Genomic DNA, 27600 nt, shown 5'->3' with positions numbered 1-27600 from the left:
AAAAATAAGAAAAAAATGTGTATTGAGCTCTTGTAAAATCACAGGTGTAATTATGCAAAAATTATTCACCGGCATCAGCAACACTCTTGTCCTGTCTAAAAACTGCTAAATTGAAACTGATATACAAAAAAAGGAAATGTAGAAGTAGTTGCAATAACAGACCAATTGCTTTATTGTTTGACTTTTCAAAAATTTTAGATAATTTCTTGCACAAAAGTATAAAGGGTTTTTGCAAAAAGAGCAAATTCTGTCCACAGCACAGTGTGGATTTGAAAAAAACCTATCTATGAATTCCTGAGTGGAATTAACCAGATAGTGGACAGTGTCAAATATGTTACTGGTTTATGCCCTGACTTGTTGAAGGCATTCAGTATTATAGATCATGAGAAACTACTACAGAAATTGAATTAACAGGGCATCAGAAGCACTGCTGTGAAAGGTCAGGTCATGGCTTTGTAGACATAAAGAAACAGTGGAAATATAACGCAATGAATACAACAAAATCACCCACTTTCTCATGTTACCAAGAGGTGAACATGGTGTTCCTCAAGGATTAGCACTAGGACCAGAACTGTTCCTCCTATACAAAAGACCTACAAACAAACATTTATTGTCAAAATGCTTATCGGTCTGCTGATGACACAAGCTTTCTCATCAGTGCACAAAATTATTACAAGAAAACACAACAAAGCCAACGAATAGCGTAGGAGAATGGTTCACATGCAATAAACTAATCATAAATGTAGGAAAAACTGTAGCACTCAAGTTATATAATGTCAGTGAAAAGGTTCCATGAACTGTAAATAACCAGTTGTCTAACAAAGCTGTAAATAGAGGTGACCTAAAAAAGTTTTTTGGGTTCTGCAGGTTGGAAACTCATACTGACAACCTCAAAAAAAGAAATTGAGCACTTTATGTTCTGTGGTGAGGATGCTTGACAACTGCTGCAGCAAAGACTGTCTAAAAAGTGCGTGCTATGCAAATGTTCAGTCACTTCTGACATACGGTGTTATTTTATTGCGAGCTTCTCCAAACAGCATTAAGCTAAACACAATGCAAAAACAGACTCATAAGAATCACAAAAGGAACCACAGAAGGAAAATATTACAATGCTTTCTCCAAAAAACTGCAAATCCTTCAACTTCCATACTTGTACATACATAAAACCATAGTATTCGTAAAGCAGTATGTGACTAAAAATCCTGCAATCTTCCTCAGAAACAAAGTTGTACATGTCGACAATAGGAGGCAAAAAATGGGTCTCCATATGTACTGAACAAAAATTAAGCTCTTCCAAAATGGAGTTCTGCAACACACACACACACACACACACACACACACACTCACACACACACTCACACACACACACAAATTACCAAGTAACACACATTCTGTAAAGAGTATTACAGGATTCAATGTTGCACTGATGGACTATCTAATTAACTATTGCTTACAAGTCTCAAACTATTCTTTGATAAACAATAATGCACTGTACAAATACAAATAATAATGTACCATTATTATGAACTAAAAGTATAGTAGCATTACAACCATTGGTCCAGTTCTAATAACAACGTACCAATAATCTGAATTGTACCTCTAAATAATTAATGATGTTTTATAAAGATATAAATAGTACTCTGTCAAATACTGTCTGACAGCTTACTGTATAGTCTATGTACTCACAACATGTCATGTACAAATTAATAAAAAAAGTGTGTATCCCAACAATCAAATGGGAAGTAAGTTTCAGGACTACACTTTAATACTTTTCAGATTCGACAATTTTTGCTTTGTGTCAAGAATTGAGTAAATTGTAACTACCCACTGGAACTTGACATTTCAGTGATTTTCAACTGTAGTTTTCATTGATTCATTTATATTCACATCATAGGCAAAGAAAAACAGTTCAACAGATGACGGTGAATTTGTAACCATCAGTAACCAAACTAGTACAAATTTAGAATTGCTGTTCTAATATATAATTCTACTTAGCTTTTACTGACATTGGCTCTTAAAAGACACTTCTCTATTTCACAATGTTGCAGATTTGAAATTGCAAATGTACTAAAATCTAAATTATAAATGTATTTACGTATTATTTACAGAGACTGAGAATCTAATATTGATTCAGTATTGTTAATGTTACAAAGAGAGCTTTTTGCACTAATTTTTACAAACTATTATAAATTTGGGAAAGATACATTAAGTCTTATGCTTACTTCTTATTATAAACAACAGTAATAAAGTATTAGAGAGTTTGACTGTAATTTTGAACTTTCTCCTTTCAGTGATCCAATTCCATATGACACTGATGAATTACTTACAGAAGACTGGAAACAATATGAGGCAGACAGCACAAATTATCTAGGAATAGGCTCCACTCTTGAAGCAGGTACAGGGCTCAACAAGGAACGGATGGATTTTTGGCACAGTGTGATGCCATAAGTTAGTTAGATAAGCAACCTGTATACCTTAATTTGCATCGAAAATCATATCACAAAAAATGTTGAAGAATATACCTCCAAAAGATGGAAGAGAATCATGCACACGAAATACTTTTTCCAATATCATAAAACTATGAATCTATTTAATTTCTATATATTGTGTGTCTTGTAGGTAGCTAATTCAAGTTCCAATGTTTAGAAAATAAATTCAATACTGCTGAATGTTCATAAGGAAATATTACTGTCTGGTAAACAAGTTCCTAACTTCTTCTAATACCTCAGATTAACATTAATGCACCCTTTCACAAAATTTATAAAAACTGTGGATAAAACAATATACAAAAACTGATTACAGAATACAAAAGAATTTTTGGAAATGTCAGAAGCAATTATTTAAATATCTTGGAAATGTACCAGTTGGAAATTCAAAAATATGCCACAAATTAAGAGCCATTCTGTTGACTTATACATTTTCCTTTACTTGTACTGTTTGTCAGTGTCTGTAAAGAGAAATAAAAGCTTGATAAATAAGCCTAAATTTACATCATTTTTTGGTCTTTAAATACTGTTCAAGTAGTTCTCCAATGTGTTTGATAGTATGCCCTCACAGAACCTTGTTATTTACTACCTTTGTCCATCCTGTACTTACCATGTTGTTGCCATCACATTTTGTAATTATTAGTAGTATGTAAGATTTCAGTGCCTAATTAAAAACAAAATTTAAATCAATGAGAAATATTCATTTCAACACATATGTGGTAAAGCATGTAGTAAAGTAAAATATTATAAATTGGGCTACTTTGCAATGGATTTTAGTATTGTTCTCGTTTTCTGAAAAGATTTTGTACAAGATGACTAAATGTAAGTTAGTTTGACATATTTAACCTTCTTCTTTTTGAACATGAAAGGCATTTTGTTCTGCACCAATTCCTTTTCAAGAGAGCCCCCCTGATTTTGTCCCAATTTTACCCCATGAGTTGGGGGTTACATTGTTCAGGCTAAAATCAGTAAATAAAAATAACTATTCTGCTCTTTATTTGGACCAGTATTGGCTGCATTACAATGACATAAAAGTAATTAATAACATAAAATTTTTATAAAGATAGTAGATTGAACACATCAATGAGTCTGAGAAACTGTGAACAGATACAAAAGACACAAAATCATGAAAAAGACTGCAAATGAAAAAGGCATCTGATAAAATTCATTTGCATTTCATACAGTCCTAATTTCTTTACATAAAAAATACCTGGATGACCAACTTGTTCTGATGTGCTGATGATTTGGATAAAGTCTTCTGCATCATATCCAAGAACATCTTTTTCATGGGCCACTTCCACTTATTTCCCCATTTTTCCATGGCAGACAACATGTAACCTGTCATTGTCCTATTTGTGACTCATCCTGGATACAGTTCACTTTCATATGTAACAATTACTTACATCCCCTCGCACAATCAGTGTCTTCAATTGATCTTCCTCATCCAGAATATCTATGGTTTTACGGTCATTTGATTCTGCATAAAGTTCAAAAGACAACCTCATCAGTGTCACTGTCTGTATCCTCTTTGTTTATTGTTGTCTTTGTCAGGTGACAAGTGGATTGCTTGTTCAGCCTAGCAGCAAGAATGTCTTCTGGAGAAATGCTCTTTCCTGCAGGAAAGCCTTCTACACCTCACTGATTAATCCTTCTCAGTTGCTTCATTTCTCTTCTGCAAACAGTGATCTGAAAAGGTATCATTAATGACTGAAGTGAGTTTTGTTTCTAAGCCATGTTGAATAATGGAAGCCTTTTCAGCACTATTTGGCAATTCAGTGGGTTGCAGAAGGTGTGTTGTTTTTGGTGGCAATTCTAATTTTTTATATTGTACTCTTTACACAACCAGAGTATTTAAAGAGCGATATATGAGCTCAGCTTGTCCCCTATAAGAAGTAAAGGAAACAAAAGAAAAATTTGGAGTAGGAATTAAAGCCCAGGGAGAAGAAATAAAGAAAAAGAGATTTGACAATGTCATTGTCAATGTCAGCAAAGGACTTGGACGAGCAATTGACCAGAGCAAACAGTAACTTGAAAGAAAGCTGTAAGATGAACATCAACAAAAGCAACATGAGGACAATGGAACGTAGTCAAATTAAGTCAGGACATGCTGAGGGAATTAGATTGGGAAATGGGACCCTTAAAGTAGTAAATGAATTTTGCATTTGGGAAGCAGAATATCTGATTATGGTCAAAGTAGGGAGGATACAAAATGTACAAAGACAAAGGCAATAAAAACGTTACTGAAGATAAGAAGTTTGTTAACATTGGGTATGGATTCTAGAGTCATGCAGTGTTTCTTGAAAGTATTTGTATGGAATGTAGGCATGTATGGAAGAGAAATATGGATGATAGACAGTTTGGACAGGAATAGAATAAAAGCTAGTGAAATGTGGTGCTACAGAAGAATGCTGAAGGTTAGATGGGTAGATCTTGTAACTAGTGAGGAGGTACTGAGTAGAATTGGGGAGAAGAGAAATTTCTGGTACAGCCTGACTAAAGGAAGGGATTATTTGGTAGGACATATTCTGAGGCATCAAAGGCTCACCAACTTAGTACTGGAGGGAATTGTGGGGGTTAAAAATCATAGAGGGAGATCAAGAGCTGAATACAGTAAGCAGATTCAGTAGTTACTCAGAGATGATGAGGCTTGTACAGGATAGAGTAGCATGGAGAGCTGCATCAAACCAGTCCTTGGACTGAAGACCACAACAACAGAAACATGGTGTAAGGAAGTTGCACACTGTACTTTTGGAGAAACGTTAAGTATTTGGTTCTAACATGTGTTAGTAGAACATGCAAATAAAATAAAAAAACTGGTTAACAGCAACATAATGTTACAGTGACTTGTCATTTAAATGAATCCTGGACAAACATATTTCAGTAGGTCATATATGAATGAAGGAAGCACTCTGATGCTGAGACTAACTTTAGAAGGTAAGTAGACCCACTATTTGTCTGCAATATTATGCGCTTTCTCTTATATACAAGGTGGTCCATTGATAGTGACTGGGCCAAATATCTCACGAAATAAGCATCAAACAAAAAAACTACAAAGAACAAAACACGTCTAGCTTAAAGGGGGAAACCAGATGGCGCTATGGTTGTCCCTCTAGATGGCGCTGCCATGGGTCAAACGGATATCAATTGCATTTTTTTAATTACATATCGTGTAGCATATAAAGAAATATGAATGTTTTAGTTGAACCACTTTTTTAGCTTTGTGACAGATGGCGCTGTAATAGTTACAAACGTATATGCATTTGGTATCAAGTAATATTCCTCCAGTGCAGACAGTATGGCAATGTACTTTCAACATGATGGATGACTGGCACATATCTCACATGCGGTTGAAGTGTTATTGAATAGCATATTTCATGACAGGTGGATTGGTTTCCAAAGCACCACACCATGGTCCGCATGTTCACCGGATCTGATGTCCCTAGATTTCTTTCTGTGGGGAAAGTTGAAGGATGTTTGCTATCATGATCCACTGACAATGCCTGACAACATGTGTCAGCGCATTGTCAGTGCATGTGGGAACATTATGTAAGGCGAACTTCTCGCTGTTGAGAGGAATGTCGTTACATGTATTGTCAAATGCATTGAGGCTGACAGACAACATTTTGAGCATTTATTGCATTAATGTGGTATTTACAGGTAATCACACTGTAACAACATGCATTCTCAGAAATGATAAGTTCACAAAGGTACATGTATCACATTGGAACAACCAAAATAAAATGTTCAAACGTAGCTACATTCTGTATTTTAATTTAAAAAACCTACCTGTTACCAGCTGTTCATCTAAAACTGTCAGCCATATGTTTGTGGCTATTACAGTGCTATCTATCACAAAGTGAAAGAAGCGATCCAACTAAAACATTCATATTTCTTTACATACTACGCGAATATCTAATAAAAAATGGGGTTTCCTATTTTTAAAAAACAGAGTTGATATTCATTTGACCTATGGCAGCGCCATCTAGTGGGGCAACGATAGCGCCATCTGGTTTCCCCCTTCAAGCTAGACATGTTTTGTTCTTTGTAGTTTTTTCGTTTGACACTTATTTCGTGAGATATTTGGCTCAGTCACGATCAATGGACCACCCTGTATAATATAAACATTGTATAAAATGTGAGATAATTCATACAACATAAAAATGAACATTTGGATACTTTGTTATATATGGAAATGAAAGTAAGGGATAGAATTATAGTGTGTAAATCTGTTGCAGAAAGAAGTGGAGTTCTTCTTCATCATGAGTTCCATGTCATTGATAAATCTGCATCTGACTTGAGCAAAAAACTTCTGGGTCTTAGGGAGTGTCTCTTCCACATGGACCATGAAATGGTTGGCATATGATGGGACAATCAAGGTTCCCAAGGCAGTCCATTTGGTTTGTTTGTAGTTATGACCTTTAAAAGTCAAGCTGTTAGTGGGAAGGATGAAACAGGCTAGTGTAATAATAAATGAGATTCTAGGAAGATTTTAGATGGGAATTGAGAGAGGTAGTATCCCAGGGTGAGGAGTGTGGTTTTATGTGGGATAGGTGAGGGTGCATCAATTACAACAAGCCTTCCAGACAGGAGAGAGGTGAGAATGGAGTTGAAACATCTCAGAAAGTGGTTAGTGTCTTTAATGTAGGATGGAAGGTTCTGTATGATGGGCTGGAGGTGTTTTTCAACCCAAGCTGAAATGCATTTGGTGATGGATTTAAAGCCAGCTACTATGGTACAACCAGGATATTGGTACTTTCGTATTTTGTGGAGTTGGTAGACACTGATGGTGTATGGGTCAGGGAGATTTAGACATTCTATGGCATCAATTGGGAGCCTTTATGAGGGGCCTAGAGTTTTCAGAATTTTCTGCAGCTCAGTCTATATAGAATGAATGTTGTCAATAGGGACAAATTTGTTGGTTGAGGCATCCAAGAGCTTGAGATGCCCCTCTGCCTCTCCTTAGAGTGAAGTACACAATATCTGATCCCTCTCCACAGGGAGAATGATCATAGAAAGGGATTCCTTCAGGTCACAGATAGTTAAGGACTCAGCTCAAGTAGAGTTGGAACTTTGGTGGGAGATAATGCAAGAATTGAGGAATCCTTAGAATGCCAGGAAAAGATAGCGTTGAGAAAGAGGATCCCACTTTGATACTGTTTGGAATTGTTCTTTACAGGGTTAAATGTTCACTGTGCTGGTTATGTTTGGCGAAACACTGATATTTACATTTGAGGTTACAAATGAATAACAGGATAATTTTCACTAAGGCAGTCTGGTTAAATTTTAGTATGGGGCTGAATATTAGGCTTTTGGAAATAACTGACATACCAGGATCAGAGAGGGACCTGGATGCGAAGTTAAGGATGGAATGTGAGCCTGGGTTGTTAGGTGTTAGGGTTTGTCAAGGTTCATGGTTGAGTTTTAGTGGGAGATATGCTGGGATTGAGACGTAAAACAAGGAGGGTAGCTTGGGCTTGTTGGTTAGGAAGTGAGGAGAGCTATTAGTGGTAGGGCTGAGGATGGCAGTTGAGGCTCTGGGATGAGGACTTGGTAATGGGATACCACTCTGCAGAATTTGACAAAAAGTCTGGAAACATTCTTTGTGTGGTGCAAGACACTTTGTTCTGGTTTACATTTGGCTTCCAGGACAATTGCAGTGAATGGTTGATGGTGGGAAATTTTAAAAAGAGAGATAGCAGCTACTGGATTTAGTGATTGGTAGAAACAATCTATTCATATTCAAATGGCTCTGAGCACTATGGGATGCAACTGCTGTGGTCATTAGTCCCCTAGAACTTAGAACTACTTAAACCTAACTAACCTAAGGACAGTACACATATCCGTGCCCAAGGCAGGATTCGAACCTGCGACTGTAGCAGTCGCACGGTTCTGGACTGCTCGCCTAGATCAACGAGACCACCGAGGTCAGCAAAACAACAATCTATTGGTCAAAAATTCTTAGAAAACGAATTGAAAGCTAAATCATTATTGAGTCTCATAGAACATTGGCTTGATGAAGACACGTAACATACTGTGTCTCTACCCAACTTTATGGTAGGTGGTTATTCTGTAGAAAAATTCTTAAACATAGTGGTATTTGCATATTCATAAGTTATAATATAAACTTAATAAATATAAAATTTCCACTTGAAATAATGAAGGAAAAAGATGTAGAGCTATCAGAAGATGAAATAGTGGACACTAAACTAGTCATTACTTGTTTATACAAAGTTCCAGGTGGCGCCACAAATACTTTCCTAAAAAAAGTTTGGAATATTCAATTGAAAGAGTAACACAAAGAAACATTAGAGTTATTCTACATGGTGATTTTAATATTGATTTTTCCAGGACACCAAAGAAAGGAATGAATTAATGAATCTTTTACAAACATTTAACATGGAAGCTACCATAGAAACTGCAACTCATACGCAAAAATTTCATCTACCACCATTGATCAGGTATTTGTAAATGTAGAAATGACTGTAAAACAGAAACACTAAACATAGGCTTCAGCGATCACACAATTCAAAAACTGTGTCTGAGTATTAAAACTGAGCTACAATTTAAACACTGCCTGACAACCACCAGTAGAAACTACAGTAATGAGAACATAAATCACTTTCTCCATTACTTGAGCAAAGAAAACTGGAAAAAGGTTTTTAACTGCAAACATACAGATGGAGAATTTAATAATCTTATTAGCAATTTTTCCTACTGTTTTCAATTGTGCTTGAATATACACAAGGAAAACAAAATATAAATCGATCACTTCTGGGATTCTGATATCCTCAAACAAAAAAGGATTACTACACAGATTGTCCAAACAATTCACTTCACCAGAATTTGATACTTATTATAAAACCTATCAAAAGACTTCAAAAATGCTGTCAAACAAGCAAAAATAATGGCAAATGACATACATAACAAATTCCATGAACAAGATGAAACCAATATGGAATATTGTAAGGAAGCAAACTGCAGCAGAGCAGACAGATTTCCATAATATTAAATGCCTAATGGAAAAGTCAACTGTGATAACTGAACCTACAAAAACTGCAAGTACATTTAATTCCTCCTTTACACAGATAGCAGAACATAATATAAATAAAAATTTGCAGTGAACTTCCAGAAATCAATTCAGATGTACTAGAAATAATAAATATATTTTCTATACCCCTTCAATGAAAAGGAAATACTAGCTATAATTGAAGCCCCAATTCTCTCTTAGCATGACAATATCCCTGACTGCATCTTGTAGAAATGTGCTCCCCTGATAGCGAGACTACTGTCAGCAATGGTAATTGTTGTCTATCAGAAGGGGTGTTCCCTGAAAAAATGAAGATAACAAAAGTAAAACCCTGTTCAAGAAAGGGATAAAAACAGAAGTACAAAACCACAGGCCTTTATCACTACTATCTAGTTTTCCCAAAAGAATTGAAAAAAAAATCTGTTATCTAATACACAACACGGATTCTGAAAATCTAAATCTACTGAGACTGCAATTCGATGATTCCATCTCAAATCATACAGTTCATGTCAAGTCATGGTCATCAATTTCTCTGGAAAAAATATATATTAGACCTGTATATTGTGAGTGTTACGAAATGAAGTATTTTCGTTTTAGCTTTATTTTTATAAATGTTACAGCACTCGGAAAAACGTATTTTGTAAATACTAACTCTTAAAACATTAGAGAACAAAAAGAAATATAGCTAATAAACTGAAAGTGTCAGAGGCCTGGGAGATGTTTTGTTTTAGAGCTCCCTCTTCGTTTGTTTAAATTTAGTTGACAGCCACACACTTATGGGCTTCCTTTAACTTACAAATTTAAGACGAAAGTACGAAATTTAAGTTAATTTTTCCACTTAACTTTTTTTTCTAATTGAAAAGTCACAAAACGCTACTTTTCTGTCGTATTACCAGACACTACTGCTGTAATTATAAACAGTATCTCCTCTACTCTAGCTATCTGTATTTTGTAAATATTTATTACTGAAAGTGTAAAAAAATTACATTTTTACGAGTTTTTACGAATTATTTACTCGAAAACCCACATCCGAAAACTTTTGAAGATTGCACAAAATATTGTTTGTTTAATATGTTATTAGTCAGTACAAACACAGTGAAAACTGTTTTTCTGTGACAAGTGTTAAAAATTTTTCAATATTCTGCGTATTTCGCATCACTGAATTTCTAATGTAAAATATGTATGTTGGGAACACTGTTTCCAGAGCTCTCAAACAAATGACGACATACACATAAACCAATATGCATTGAGTATTGTGTCTGGTTTTAACTTCTTGTTAGATACAATGTCAGTGAGGAAATACAGTAGTGAAAAACTGAGGTGGACTATGAAAAAAGACAGGAGAAAGAGTTGTTTGGGAAAAGTGAAAAATCCATTGTGCAGGAATTGCTATCCTCACTATAAGAAGAAATTTAGTGACAACCCATCTGAACAATCGCCATCACCAGAATGTGACACTGAAGAAGACAGTGCAGATGTTTATTTTCCTGGATGCGAAGTTGTTGGCGCATTGAATGTTAGCATTTCTGCTGTAGCCCCTACTATATCCCTCTTTACGCACAGGAAAGATGAGAAGCACAAGAAGAAAACAGTATGTAAAAAGAAAAGTGGAAGTAATTGATAAAGTTTTACACAAGCAACGTCTTGAAAACTTTGTGAAGTGCATAAATGCAGGTGCAATTGGTCCAGAACCAGAAGATAGTGATATATGCATGGAATGCAATGTGTGGTTTCAAAACCTAAATACTGCTATCTCAGAAGCCATCTATACTGAGAAGGTTCAGTTACTGACACGGATGCCAGGTAGCTACTCTAAGCAGCAGATACATACCCATTTTCTCACATTATTTGGTTTCAAAAACTTGTAAAATAAAGAATGCGAAAAGTGTTTGTGCATGCCTATATTCTTACTGTGGATATCCATTGAAGATGATACATTTTCTGTTGCTCTGTAATATTACCTAAGGGATGACAAAGATTGCAGCAGCTAAAGTCCTGACCAGGGTAATGTTATCTCTGTTAGTGAAAATGGCGAAAAAGTTGAAATGGTAAAAAGATATCTGACAAGATCAATAAGAAATGTATGTCTCCTAATGAAAAAGGAGAACCTAAATTTAAAAACTGGTCTCATAAAATTCTACTCCTTACGACCAAAATGGGTAAAATGCCAGCCAGTGAAGGAAGTATGTACATGCCTTTACTGCATTAATTTGAAACATGTTTTTTTAGCCATAAGCAATGTCACTGGAAAGAAGTACACAGAAATGGATCTGATGCTTTTGTGTATATGTCAAGAGCTGCAAGATAAATGTTGGTTGCAGGAGTGTGTAATGTGTCTCAGTGCTGAAGTGATGACTGTTGAAGCATTACACCTTCAGGACACTGACATTGATATAATCTATGCATTGTGCGAGGGAACAGAGTTGGTGAAGAAGAGAGTAGAGCGAGAGAAGTTTGTTACAGAGGTTAGGCATTGGGTCATGAAAGGCATAACTCACCATCACGTCCGGAGGATTCAGAGACAGGCCATAGCTGAAGCAAAATCAGCCGCATCCCAGAATACTGTTGCATTAATTCTTCATTTTGGCTTTGCTGGGAACTGGTCCATTATTTTGCAGAACGAAATTCAAAGTTGCCACTGACATACATCACAGGCAGCAATATTCACGTATTGCTCACTTCCTTGGAATATCACACTGTCTTGTTACTGTCAGTGATGATTCTATTCATGACAGTGAACTTGCATGCTACACTGTCAGCATAATAATTGATGATATAGCATATAAAGGCCACACATTGTAGAGATTCGAGAATTTCTGTCTAAATTCTAGAACCACTCAGCCTTCTACTGTCTCAAACACACGATATTCTGGATATGAATGTGGAGTGCTAGAATCCTACCTGCTGCACGTCACATGTTTGTGTGTGCAGGTTTAAAATCACCTGCTCTCAGGTACAGACAACCTACCCTGAGGTGGTCTACACCTCCACTCCACGAATGTAAGATAAAATTGACTAGGATTAGAAGGGTTAGCTAAAACTTCTCTGAGCTCGACAGGATTAAATATTGTGGGTGCTAGGTAACTTGCGGTGTGAGGAAGAGGAATGTTTGTTCTTCTTCTTCTGCTTAGCTCTTGGAACAGCAGCAATTATGCATTGTCAGTCATACTCGGTAAAAATAAGGAGCGGTTAGGAATGACGGAGGTTAGATTTGCAATTGCCCAACCGAAATCATAAGGATTATGGGGTAGAGGTGGTTTAGGAACATTGGAGTCGGTAAAAGGGTACAGGGTACTGTGATGCGCATACGTCTTGTCACACAATGATTTTGCGACCATCTTCAGTAGTTCTGGAGCAGTCATTTCTGTCTCTGCTGGCGGCATATTGACTACCTCTTCTGTGTCTTTTTCTTGGATGGGCACAGCAGTTGTGTCTTCATCTTCCATCAGTTGCTGTTCCGCCTTGTCCTCGGGAGGGTGGGCGGGTGGCTCGATGTCTTTGGCGACATCCACCCATGTTGCTGGTGGAGCTGGCTCGGAATCTTGTTTCCGCAGAGCCTCCCCTTTTGAGGAGAGAACAGACATCTCTATCGTCACCTCTGTGAGCACCCCCACAACACCCTGCATTACCATCTCAGCCCAAAGAGCAGCCCTACCCTCTGCCATGGCAGATTTGAGAGCGGAAACTGCGTTAGCGACAGCACAATCGATCTTGCGAATGCTTTCGGGACTGCAGCAGCACAGTTCTACACTCGCGCCGACACCAGCAGAAGTGCCAATGGCATGATGTGCGGGCAGAGCGTTTACCGCGTCTTCGTCCATTGCCACCTCCTCTTGCGCGGTGATCCGCCGTTGGCGTGTGTTCCGCCCCTTCTCACGGCCACAGTCTTGAGATAAATGCAGCCACGGTTGTTGGCGGCATGTATGCTGCCGCAGTTAGAACATGTAGCTGCGGTGTCCCTGGGCTTCGTGCACTCACGTGTGATGTGCGACTTTGCACACTTTAACCCTCTAACGGAAAGGTTGGGGTTGAATCCGACCCAAGCGAGTCATTTTTGTTTATAACTCCCCACTCCCTTTTCTGACAGTTCTGTGGTTCCAGTTACCCTACCAGCCAGGCGTCCCAAGAACGCCGAAGAGGCCACGTCAGTCTGGTGAGTGACCTGCAGCTACCCTCTCTATCCGAAACCTACATTACCAGCACTCGTGTTGCGTCCGACCACACCTTACTGTTTACGTCACACTTATTAGTTCTTTTGTGGGGAGGATTCAACCCCATATTGATGTTTATATAACATCTCAGTTTTGTTTTCTCTTCTAGTACCTTACTAAAATGGCGAATCAACTCCTCAGAACTCCTGAGGAGATATACAACGTGTTTCTCCGACAGGAGGCTGAGTCAGAGGATGGCGACAATATCGATGCAGAAAACTGTTCAGAAACCACCTCTTACATTATGTGTACAAAGACATTTATTACTGAGAACTTCATATTTCGAAACTGCTGACACTATACATATTTTCTACAAGTAGTAAGATATATTTCTCATTTAGTTCCTATCTGTAGAATTTCTAAAGCACTCAAGTTTCTATTTGATGACTGAATCTATTGATATTTACTATGTTTTTCAGCAATTTTATAGAGAATATTTCTTTTAAGGTATTTTTTTTGTAATCAAATTCCTATTTTTTCCCAAAGTACTTTATATTCTTACTTATTGACTATAAAAATAAAACAAAACTTGTTATAACAAATATTGTATGTGTTTAATTGATAATAAAAATTTTTCCCATTGTTCATTTTATTATACCACGAAAAATCGATATTTGGAGAGTGGGGTCTGATTCAACACCGCCTTACCGTTTATGTCAGTAAACTTCATCTTACCGTTAGAGGGTTAAACATGCGAGCACACCTGTGCAGTCCGCGGCGAAGTGCCCCAGCTTCTGACAGCGGAAGCACTATACAGGCTTCTTCCTCTTCTGCTTGCTGTCCACCTCGAGCCCTTGGCCCAGGAGGCTAACGATTGCGGCAACTTGTTCTCCTCGTCTTCCCTTGGGGCGTCCAGGCATGTTGGCATGGCGAGCGAGAGTAGTAGCGAGCAGCAGCTATGGTTTAAAATCTGTCACGGGAATACAGTAGACGCGGAAGACGAACGGCACTGACAAGTACCTGTCGGGCAATCCATAAATGCTTTAGTGAGTGCGTAAGGAAGAACCATTGAGTTTATATGCAGCTCTGTGCATACTGGGCCATTGACTATTGTTAGTAAAACAAAGACAGTCGTAAAAGAACTCTTGAAAACTCTTGACATAACGTTGCAATAGGCAAGACTTATTTTCTGATCTATGTTAAGAAAAGTTATGGTATCGAAGCCAACTTTCTTTTAACTGTAATTTAATATGTATCTGAAGTTCGACTGTACGAGGGACGTAAGTGAAGTTATATATTTATGTTGAAAGTGAGAGTTTTATTGTGTATGAAAGTCAAATACATTGTTAATTGACGAAAAGCAGAGTTTGTACCATAGACTGGGGCGAATAGGGACAGAATTTCAGGTTTTTAAATAATATATCCAGAAATACAATCTGACCATGAGTTTTTAATCATTAAAGAGGGAGATGGTATAATCATTCAACCTTGAAACTAGGTATATTTGGTATTGCTTAATATAATTTGTAGTAACTAGCAATTATAAAGTGTCCCTATTTACCCCTTGGTAGGGGTCAATAGGGACAGTGATAAATATAACTCACAGAACCTTGTTGCAACAGGCAAATGGGTCAAAAGGGACACAAAAATGGTTTTTAAAAATACAAATTAACCTTTAATACTTTAGGATATTAAAACATCATTCAAACATATGTCTGCCTCGTCTTATTAACGGTTCTTTCATGACTTGAATCACTTGAATAGAATCAAATTCAGATACTTCTTCAACAGCGTGGAAAACGTATTGTCTTTGGAGTTTTGACTCAAAAATGATGCCACATATGTTTTTCCTTCAAGCACAACTTCGGTAATTCTACCAATGAAATATTTTTGAGCCCCCTTTACACTCTCAAATTTTACTTCCACCCAATCCCCTACATGTAACACCCTATCAGTAGACAGTTCTTTTGGTTTGTGAGTAGGTATGGAGTCTTCTCTCTCTTCATAACTGTGGTCACTATTTTCACCATCACTACCTTCTTCTGATTCATTCACTGGATTCGACAAGTCATTTGCATGAACATTTCTGCCACGTGGTACGTTCAGTTTCTTTTTTCTACCTGGTTTTGGCAAATTATCAACAGCCCACCTTTGATGGTTTAAGAATTCAACCAGGCTGTCATTAACAGTGCCAGTGCTGCCTTCTCCACTTTCTTCAGATGACGACATTACAATAACTTGGTCTTCATTGAAAGAATAAATACCAGTCTTCTTGAAACGTTTCTTTCTATGGTTGGTGATAACATTTCAAGGATTTCTTTCAAAAGTCGAGGAAAGTACTTCTTATCAATTCCTAAACACTTGTTGTTAGTTCTGCTTTTCCAATTCTCCAGAACCTTTCGCCAAGCCTGTTTAAATGGCCTAAGCATTGCGACATCTACAGGTTGTGTAAGATGAGTTGAGTTCGGTGGTAAGAAAACACACTCAACGTCATGTTTTCCGCACAAATCATTGACCGCTAGAGAAAGATGAGAGCTCAAGTTGTCACCAATAATGACTTTTCTTTCCTCAAAGCAATAAAAATAAGGTATCACTATAGACTTAAACCAATGTAGGAAACAGCTGTCGTCCATACATCCTCATTTACTTCTGTTAAACCTTGCCCCAGCAGGACCACCTTCACTCCACAGATCATATAGGTGTTTAGCTTTACATATTATGTTAGGTGGCAATAATGTGCCATCGCCTGTAGCAGCAAACATCACGCATACATTGGATTTTGTTTGATTCATAACAATGTCAGGATATTTGCAGCCTCTTTTGTACAGAAGTTTTTTCCTTCCACGGTCGGCCGTCAGGATTGTCTCATCATAATTTAGTATTTGCTCTTGGGGAACACCATTAAGAGTTATTTTCAACTCTTCAAAATAATGAACAATATCGTGTGAGGTAACTTTAGCCCTGCTTTAGGATATAGTTTGACATATTAGTGGAGAAATAAGTTTGTGTCTCTCGATTAAAGATTGTGGTCAATCTTGACCTGGAAGATTGTTTTTAAATTGCTTTATTATTCTTCCTTCTCTGTCCAAATAGTACTTCAGAAAACATCGTACAATAAAAAATGCTTAGTGGATATCCCCATCTTCCACAAGTAACAATACTTTCCATCTTCACTTCAGTTGGCACACCAAGAGCTGTTTCTCCTCCCTTCTTATTTCTCTTTCCAGTTTCGTGCTTAGACATTTTGCTGTGCCTTTGCAATGCAGATTTCGCAATTTTAAAATTTTCTGAAGCTTTTCAGAGTGACATCCCTTTTCCAATGGCTTCAACAGTCCTTTCCAGGTTCTCTTCTGTAACATGTTTGTGGTGATGACCTCTAGGATCACAATGACATTTCCTAACAATGCTGTCCCTATTCACCCCTGAAACTTAAAAAAAATAACAGCATAAGAGAAAATATATTACAGTTTCTACAAAAACATGATTATATCATAAATCTCTGAGCATGAATCTTATGTTTTGCGATAATATTTACCTGGAAGCTTGTGAAAAGATTCCTCAAAAGTATGTGGCATGTACAGCTGAAGTTTTAGCTCCAAAACAAAAACAACACAAAGATATGACGAGTTTGAACAAGGCTGCCAACTTCTGGAATAAGTCAAAGATGATAGTAACCAAGTATTTCAGAAAAACAAACTCATAAGGTGATTCGGACATCAGATCTCACTACAGACAAACGATTTTTCGTTGCGTTAGCAACACATAAAACTTTTTCCTGAACTGCTGTCCCTATTAACAATTCTGACAGTTTAAGAATTTCATGCATTAATGCCAAAGCTGGTAGTTATCAGTCCTTCCAATATATCATTTCTCATTACAGTTAATACCCAGTGGCTATTTATATTTTCAAAACATAATTTGAAATTCACAATAAGTTACAAACTTTCATAGTTTATTTTTCCAACAAAGAAAAAATGAAAAAAAAACTCAGAAGTCTCATAGCATTGGGAACAAAGTATTTATTGAAAATAAAATCCGATCCCTATCACTTTGGGTTTCTTCATTACAATTTTTCAGTTTTCCCATTCATCATGACATTTTCACAAATACCCTCATTTAGAGAGGTCTGTAGCGATCTAATAAACCATTAGAAATTCAAAATATTGTAGTTTTCTAAAGATATCACGTGGAACTTCCACATATGTTTTTTCTGTGAGCTTTGAAATAGTGATGTGACACATTAACCCTTGATCTTTATGATTTGAGATGAAATCCCAAGCCTTAAACACAATAGACAGGAAAGAGCATATGTCCACCATATTTCTAGACCCCTTCCATAGCATTTTATGCCCCCAATCACATCTTGATTAGGAAACTTGAATCTGTAGGCCTTAGGGACCCAGCTCATGAATGGACAAAATCAGAGATCGTTTACTTGTGCTTGTTGTACAAGAAGCGTTAGTACCATATACCACAAGGCTCCATTCCAGGACCAATGACATGGAACCAACCAGTCTATGCCATAATTACATAAAATTTGGAGGTGACACAAATTGAATAATGAAGTAGAGACCAGAGGAGAATTACTGCATGAGATGAAAAGGTCTACCACCAACATTACAGACTGATTTTCTGAAAACAATTTAGTAATAAACAATGAAAAACAATTACAATGTGTGCACACAAAGTGCAAATAAATGTCCACTAACACCAGACACAGAGTTGTTTACCAGAACACTTGAACATGTAAGACCTATAAAATTTCTTGAATATGGATCCGAGAAGATTGAAGATGAGTCCAACATACAAAATACATTATAAATAAACTGAATACCTTTTGTTATACTATCAAAATTCTTTATGGCTGCATATCGAAAGAGATACTAAAAAATGTGTACTTTGTCCAACCAGAATCCTTACTGCACATGGCTTAAGCTTTTGGGGAAATGCATCCACTAGCAAAAGTAGTTTTATGTGTCAAAAGAGAATTGTAAGAGCCATAGAAAATGCTGCCTCAATAAGCTCATGCAAGCCCTTAATTAAGAAACTTCACTCCTACCTCTACCATCACTATATATTTTACAAGTAATAATAGTTTTTCGAAAAATCTTAGAAAATAGCAACCATCAATCAGTATCAATTAACGAGAGTGTCCGTCTGTATAATACAAGGAGAAATCAAGATATACATCTTCAACATGCATACACAACACTGAATGGACCACTGCAAACATAAAACAGACTCTGCAATAAGCTACCTAGCAGCATTAAAAATAAGACTTCACAATTTACAACTGCTGTCCATAAATATTTATTGCGAAATGAATATCTTGATACATAAAAATTTATTGTCAAATATTTAAAAAAAAGAATGATTGAAATGTTAATCAAAAAGTTTTATTTAAAAACAAACTGATTGAATTATTTGTGTTAAATATCATGTATGAACGCTGAATTTTCAGTTTCGGTAATATTAAGCCTAAATCAATTTAAATATTCCCTTGTACAACAAATATTTAAAAGGATCAATAAAAAATGAAGTGAAAAGAAATAAGATAAGCACTAAGGCTTGGTCAGTTTGGAATTTAAGGAGGGAATGGTGAAAGGCTGGGTTGTAGCCAGAGATGAGGACTACTAATGGAAGGCCTTTGGAAGCAAAACGAAATGTTAAGCTGGGCTGGAGGGAGAATACAAGTAAGTGGCTTTGTTGTTTGGCTATAGTGCGCTTATGTTTGCAGATGCAATGTAGGTATTGAGTTATAGCATCAGGAAACATGATGAGATTACTGATGAAATGAGATATGACTGTGAATGATGCACTTGAATGAGAAGAAAACTCTCAAACCAAGGTGAAAAGTTTATGTATATGGGCAAATGATATGCTTATAACTAAAAACAGTTATCGAGCTAAGGAAAAATGGTACTCAGTAAAGAAAAAAATTAACGAAGAAAGAGAGCATATAGCGAAAAAGGTAAAAGGAAAAGATAGTTAACTATTGTAAAAGGTTACTGAACATGAAGAAAATTGCTGAAAACATATACATGGGAACTACATTAGTAGAATGGTGAGAGGAAGAGCCCATTGAGTGATTTGTCTGTGAATACAATGTAATCAGCAACAAGACCAGATATTTGCAAAAATCGAATGGTTGCCATCATATCTACACCCAAAGGTTGCTTTAAGTCTTCCATATTCATGGGAATAAATAAATCCAGAACTACAAACAAAAATGAAAAATTAAACATTCTTCTAATTGAAAAGCTATTCTTCCAAATTATCTCAAACTCACTAAATACCCAAATTAAATACCGAAAGAATTGGAAAGAACCAATTATTTAAATTAATGCAAACGAAAAAAAAATCTTACTCAAGTCTAGCGCTGTCTTTTAAAAACACATTCATTTATTTCAATTTACAATGATGGTGCTTATCCACAGCAGACAACCGACTTATTATTTATGGCTCGAAAGTAAAGACATTAACATCTATGAGCAACCTATGACGCCATTGGTCAAAGCCGACGAGTTGAATCCCGTTCTTCAGTTGACCCTCCCGTATCGTGGTCTGCTCAGATGGAGGCAAGTTTTTCCTACGGCGGAATAACCACCGATAACACGGAATTTTCTTTCGTCATAAGCCAGCTTGACCAGCGATATGCTACGGATGTCCAAGACATAATAACAGCTCCTCCAGCGGAAAACTCCTATGACAGAATGAAAGCAGAGCTTATACATCGTACAGCAGATTCACAGGAAGATCATATTCGCCAGATATTGACGCAAGAAAAAATGGGCGACAGGAAGCCCTTACAGTACCTTCGCCATCTTCGCAACAAAGTGGACATCGACACCGTTTCTGACAACCTCCTGCACACGATTTGGAGCAACCAGTAAGCCGGCCTAGGTACAAGCCATCATTGTTACGCAGTTGGACATGTCACTGGACTTAGTCGCTGAGCTTGCTGACCGCATTCGAGATGCCATCACTTCATGCTTACAGACCAGTACTGTAACCGTTCATTCCAGTGATACAGCCATAACCCGTACGGTGTCATGTAGCGATTACCATGCCCTGGCGGCCAAGGTGAATCTTTTAAGTGCACAAATGGCAGCTTTGCTTTCACGCAGTAATATGAGCCACCGTAGTGGATGTAGCTGATGACGTTCAAGGAGATGCTCTACTTCGCGTACCGCTTCATAGTCTGACCTCTCGGTTTGCTGGTAACATCGCAGATACGGCGAGCAGACGGAAAAGTGTACAAGCCCATGCACATTCCGATATAGGAACGTCGGTCGTCAGTAGGTGCCATCGACTGCCACAACACCTCTCAGAGTCTATTTATAACGGACAGGACATCAGGAAGGAAATATCTAATTTATACTGGATCTGATCTGAATATTTTACCGGTACACATCGTGAGGACGTGAATCTAGGCTTACGTACACAATTTACATGGAATTTCACAGTAGCGGATGTGGCTGAGACGATAATAGGTGCTGACTTCTTACGTATTTCAAACTTTTGTCTGATGTATCTAATGCCAGCCTTGTGGACTGCCTTACTGGACTGACAACCACCGGATATCATCGCAATGCTAGAACAAGCAGCATCAAGCTTGTGCAAGTAGCAGATGAAGAGTACTGCGCAATTTTGCAAGATTTTCCGGCCTTAACGAGTCCACCGGGAGCGCCACAACAAGTGTTGCACGACACTGTCCACCACATCAAAACTATCAGCGATTATCGAGCGCTGAATGCCAGAACTATTCCCGACCGTTACCCAGTACCATTATTACATGATTAAAATCATGCTCTTCATGGCTCAACAATGCTCAGTCATTGATTGTACGAAGACCTACACGCAGATCCCGGTCGCGCCAGAAGACATTCCCAAGATGACTACAATTACGCCCTTCGTATTGTTCGAGTCGAAGTTTATGACATTCGGGTTGGAGAACACTGCACCGATATGGCAGCGGGTTATAGATTCCATCTTGCTTGGGCTTCGTTTCTGCTTTGCATACCTGGATGACGTATGGTACCGTCCGTTGCGGCCGAGCGGTTCTAGGCGCTTCAGTCTGGAACTGCGCGACCGCTACGGTCGCAGGTTCGAATCCTGCCTCGGACACGGATGTGTGTGATGTCCTTAGGTCAGTTAGGTTTAAGTAGTTCTAAGTTACAGGGGACTGATGACCTCAGCTGTTAAGTCCCATAGTGCACAGAGCCATTTTTTGAACAACGCATTGCTCTATTCGGAAACCAGAGAACAGCACCACAGTCACTTAGATGAGGTTTTTAAACGCCTAGAGAAGTACAGCGTAGTTTTAAACAATGCGAAATGTGTTTTTGGCCAACCTGAAGTTGAATTTATAGGCCACCACTTTCGTCCTCCGGTTCTGCACTACTACCAGAAAAAGTATAGGTCATCTTACAACTGTGAAAGCCTATCACCATATAAGAGCTACACAGATACCTCCGGATGCTGAATTTTTACCGGTGTCATTTACGAAGTACCGCCGAGCAACAAGCGCCGTTAAATGCAGCACTATCAGGCGCAAAGGTATGAGGTAACGCTCTCATGCAATGGAAGGAGGCTATGGACGCGGCATTCAAAGCGACAAAAGACACCCTTGCTCAGGCCACCCTACTCGCTTACCCTTAACTTGACCCTCTGCTCACCTTCGAATAGAACAGAATAGAATAAATAGAATAGAATAGAATCTTTATTTGCCTTTCAGTATGTTTTCCATACAATTGGCATCGTCAGTGTGTTCAATACATTTTTTTAAATTACAATAATTATTATTGTACATAATTGTGCCTGTGCAGGTCAAGCAGAACGCATCCTAAAGTAATATTAATAATACAACAATTATTCATTCACAATAGTAATAATAATACATCATAACAGTTAAATATACAATAGTATCAAGATATGTATTTATGGTACATCTTATGTATCCATGTAAAAAGTCTATGTTGGTACATTACTATCACAAACATATAGGTATAATTCATATGACAGTTTTTTCATGTAGCATATCTCTTTTGTGTCACTGTTTAGAAACTCACCAACTGAGTAATATGGTGTACATTTGAGCCACACTTCTATTATTTGCTTAAAGTTATTCATCGGTAGTTCACTCACAGCCTTTGAGAGTTTATTATAAAATTTCAAGCTAAGGTGTTTATGGCTCTTTTGTGTTAATGTCAGCCTTGTGTATGGTAGGTCTAGGTTACTATTATTTCGAGTATTATGAACATGCACTTCAGATCTTAAATTAAAGTTCTTTACGTTCTCTTTAGCATATATTAAACAATTATAAATGTATATACTAGGTAGTGACATTATCTTTAGTTCTTTAAAATGATTTTTGCCACTTTGTCTTGGTGCTAGTCCTAAAATGCACCTAACTGCTTTCTTCTGCCACTTGAAGAATGTACTTGAACCCATTGAGTTACCCCAAAGAAGTACTCCATATTCCAGTTGTGAATGGAAAAAAGCAAAGTATGTGGAGATTAGCAGATTTTTACTTATAACGTGTCTCAGCTTGTGTAATCTAAAGGGAGTTCGAGCAAGTTTGCCACATAGATAATTTGTGTGTCTGTCCCATGTAAGTTTTTGATCTATATGTAAACCTAGTAACTTGACATTTTTTGTATTCTGTTCAATTGGTGAAGTAAATTTCTTCAGTTTTCAATTTGTTTTTTGATAAAAGGTTGGCTCTGCACCAGTCACTGCTCATTTCAGTTACCACTTTGTTGTATTCTATGACATCTGGCAGATTTTCTCCATCTATTATTAGTGTCATATCATCAGCATACAGTACACTGATGTATTGCATATAATTTGAGAAGTCATTGATTTAAACAATGAACAGGAAATGACCAAGCACTGAGCCCTGTGGAATTCCTCTCTTTACTTTCATGGGTGTTGACTTTTGATAGTTTGTTTTTACTAATTGTACCCTATTGCTTAAGTATGATTGAAAAAATTGTAATGGTTTATCTACATTACCATAATGTTCTAGTTCTTTATCATTATTTCATGTGTGACTGAGTCGAAGGCTTTTGTTAAATCTAACAGTGTAGCACAAGCGAGTTTCTTGTTTTCATATTCTTCACATGTATTACTAAGGAGGCATTCGAATGCTTTGGTTGTCGATAGTTCAGATCGAAAGAAAAAATGGTTCTTACTCAATAATTTATTACTTTCAAAATAATAGTAAATTTGGATATGTATGCAGTTTTCTATTACTTTTGATATAATGGGAACTGTTGATATAGGTCTATAAATGTTTGGCTTTTTTTCACCTTTCTTATAGTTTGGGAGTGTAACTCTCATTTTCAGACATTCAAGAAATACTCCTTCTTCAAGTATGTAATTCGTCAGATATGTTAGTGGCATTAAGATTGCAGTGACTATGTGTTTAACAATACTGTTACTAAGCCCGTAATAGTGGTTGACGCCAGCCAGTTTGCAATTGGCTCGACTTTACGACAACGGGTGGACGGTGCATGGCAGCCACTGGCATATTTTTGACATAAATTGACGCAGCAGTGCTGGAGTGCATATGATCCATCAAGCACTTCAGACCACAGGTCGAGGCACGGGATTTCGCAGTTTATACCGATCAAAAACCGTTGATAAACGCATTCAGTAAGAACAGTGACAAGTGCTCACCACATCAGTACCCTCATCTCGAGTTTATAAGCCAATTCATTATGGGCTTGTGGCACATTTCTGGATTGACTAACGTGGTGGCCGGCTGCTTATCCACAGTATCTGGTGTTTCAAAACCACTGAATATGACAGAGGTAGCAGTGGCGCAGCAGGAAGATCCTGAACTACAAGGATTATTACGTGATGACAAAGCTTCTCAAAAACTGCAACTGGTCGACATTCCGGGCGAAAATGGCAAGGGCTACTGCAACATACTGCACAGCAGAATACGACCATATGTACTGAATGCATTCCGCCGGACAGTGTTCGATAAACTCCATAATATGTGTTACCCTAGAATGTGGCTGTGGTTACACTGGTGTCGAAGAGGTTTGTGTGGCCAGGCATGGACAGAGATTGTCGTCAGTGGACTAGAGCTTGCCCATGCTGCCAGTTACGCAAAGTAGCCTACTACATTCGTGCTCCACCGTCATGCTCTATCATCTGAGGACTTGTTCGCGAAAGGCAAAGATCCCGAGTTCGAGTCTCAGTCTGGCACACAGTTTTAATCTGCCAGGAAATTTCAGAAACAAACGTGACGTTTGGTCAGAAGCTGTAGCACAACTGGTGTTGTTATGCTCTCGGAAGTAGGTCCAGCTCATGTATTAGTTATTTTATTACTGTGTTACGTTAAATGAAACTTTAAGGTATTCTAATGTATTAACAGTCATCAACGATTTTCTTCATCACGCTTTAACTACGTAGTTTTTATTTCAAAAATCCTGTACTGAAGTGCTCTGATTGTTGCACTGTTAATATGCAGTAAGAAAATGGCTAAGGCTCCTTCTAGTTCCGCAGGGAAACGCGTGTAGAACACGGTTAAAATATGCTGAGAAATGTTTTTCATAAATTTAGAGAAAAAAATCGGGTTTGAGGTTTCCCAGGGGACTGTATTTGATATAGTTGAGATGCAAATGCACAGTAGATGTGTAGCGGAGAAAAATTGTTAATGAAGGTTACTTAAATCACGAAAACATAACAATTTAATTTATTAGGACAAAAATGAAAAACCAAACACTCTTTATTTGGATAATGTCCAGTGTTGTACACCACAGGTGTAGTCTCACACCAAACAGTGATAAGTGTCGTAAGAACATGAAAAATAATCATTCTCACAGCATCGAGCACACCATACAAATGCTGCATTTTTACGTTTGCCACTGTACCATTACAATATGAACCCAACAGAACTAATCCGGAGCTGGATTAAGGGATTTGTCGCGAGAAATAACAAGAGTGTTAGGCTGCCAGCTTACATGTAGCTTTTCCCAAGTCACCGCCAATCGCTGGACGGATATGGAACGGAACGTCATAGAAGATACGGAGAAAATGTGGCGTCTGGGTGGCTTCGTGGATTCTGTTATTGATCGACTCGTTATCAAGGTAGCAGATGACAGCTCCAGAACCAAAATGTATTTCTCGGTTAAGGAAGGAGCTAAGAGATTACCAGACGACTGACTAATTAATACCTTCATTGGTTTCAGTATTCAACAATATGGTAAAATCCCTGTAATATACTTTTGCATCACACATAGCTCTCTCAGAAAAATTATGCTGTGTGTAAGTTACGAATTTTCATCACTCTTGTTTGTAATTAGAATACTCTGTCAGGTGATAACGAGAGCATTTTATGCTTTCCGTTTGGTCACCTTTGAAACGTACGATAACGCTGGAGTTTTGCCGAATATTATTTCATTCTCTTTAAGAGTTAAATGACATTCGGGACTATATTTTTTCTCTGCTCTTCTCTTTTTACGTCTGAATTGCAGATGCTCACACCATTGCAGGTTAGTTGGGCCAGCTGGCTGACCGATGCTGTCCAAGTTAAATGCGCTGGTAAAGCTGTTGATCCGCATTATTGTTCAGTCCATGTGCGTGTAACAACATAAAATTTATCCTCATGACCAGATTTGATTGTGCTGGACATAGCGTGGCTCTCGCTCCACGCGAAACGAAATCCAGTGAGTTTCAAGAATTAATGTTTATGATGAACACAGTATATCACTTAAGACACTACCGCCTGGAGGGACAACTACCCCGTTTGGCTTGGATGTAGCAATCTGTGCGGCTAGATCCTCACAGCATCTTGGAACTCCTGTAATGCAGCTAACTGAGTATATCTCAAACTTTGCGATATCATATCTAGCTGGGACCTCGTCAAGACACTCTGGGTGAGGGGTGTAGAAATGAAGTAAAAAAATTTGTTTAATATAATTACTTTTTATTTAGAACATAATTCCATGGAACTTGTTGCTTCAGAAGCAGTTGGTTCACGACATTTTCGAAAGATGTCACCTTTTTATCAAGTTTTTTTCCCCTTTTACGTATTTATAAAACTCTATGCAAGTCAGCTTGTAGTTAAACTGGCACTGTAAGATTGATTGCACAGTCCCCGGCAGCAGTCCAATTCTTTCATTTGTTCACTGGGCCGACATCAGCGAAAATACTCTTTCCACAGTGGCATTGTGTGTGGAAATTCCACGAAGTGTTTTGACTTCCATTCTTCCGAGTCACGTTTAGTCTTTAAAAAGCCCTCAGATACTTATAGTCCTGAAAACAACTGTCGTCTGAAATCTTCACAGCATTTTTAGTCATATAATAGTGCTTTTAGCCTTCAACAAATCTGTGGTTTCAGATAATGTCATCCAGTCAAACACGTGATGGTGTTTTAGCCAATTTCTAGAAGTATTCAAGTGCTATGGTACAAAAAGCCATTGTCTCTTCCTCAAATTTCGAAATCAAATTAATTGCTTTTTGGCTAGAGTTCTCATTCTTTAATTTGTTCAAGTTCATCTTGGCTTGCATGCCAATAAAACTGGTAATCTTCCTTTCATTGAGGCATATTTGAGTGTTGATTAATACATTTCTTATTTCAGATACATCAAACAGAGCCAAGTTTGACTGCAGAAACATGGTGTAAGTTTCACTGATCAGGCTACTGAAAAAATCTGAAATTATTTTAGGCGGCTGTCTTCGGCGTCAAAAAATTGTTTTCATGGAATCCGAAGCTTAACAATTCTCTCAACTGAGGGCATTAACGACGCCCATCTCTTTTTTTTTTTTTACTGAGATAAAAGGGTCTGGTGACTGACGTCAACGTATTATCAGAACTCTTTCAGCTTCTCTGACCTTCTTGCGCATATAAAAAAGTATTTAAATACTTTCATGGCAGTTGTTTCAATGTCGATAGTTGTGGAGAACATAGGCAGGCTGT

General features: G+C 37.6%; 1 protein-coding gene across 1 annotated transcript in view; it reads left to right on the top strand.

Moving 5' to 3' along the window:
- The window catches only part of LOC126336192 (esterase FE4-like), a 62384-nt gene extending 59395 nt beyond the window's left edge, over positions 1-2989 (top strand). The window contains exon 11 of the mRNA XM_049999699.1: positions 2292-2989. Within this exon, the coding sequence (XP_049855656.1) occupies positions 2292-2448 (157 nt within the window). The 3' untranslated portion in view covers positions 2449-2989. The remainder of the gene's footprint in view (positions 1-2291) is intronic.
- The last annotated feature ends 24611 nt before the right edge of the window (positions 2990-27600 follow it).

Source organism: Schistocerca gregaria, chromosome 2 (assembly GCF_023897955.1).
Source record: "Schistocerca gregaria isolate iqSchGreg1 chromosome 2, iqSchGreg1.2, whole genome shotgun sequence".
Taxonomy (NCBI): domain Eukaryota; kingdom Metazoa; phylum Arthropoda; class Insecta; order Orthoptera; family Acrididae; genus Schistocerca; species Schistocerca gregaria.
The sequence above is the reverse complement of the archived record's forward strand: the minus strand, read 5'-3'. Positions and strand labels throughout refer to the sequence as shown.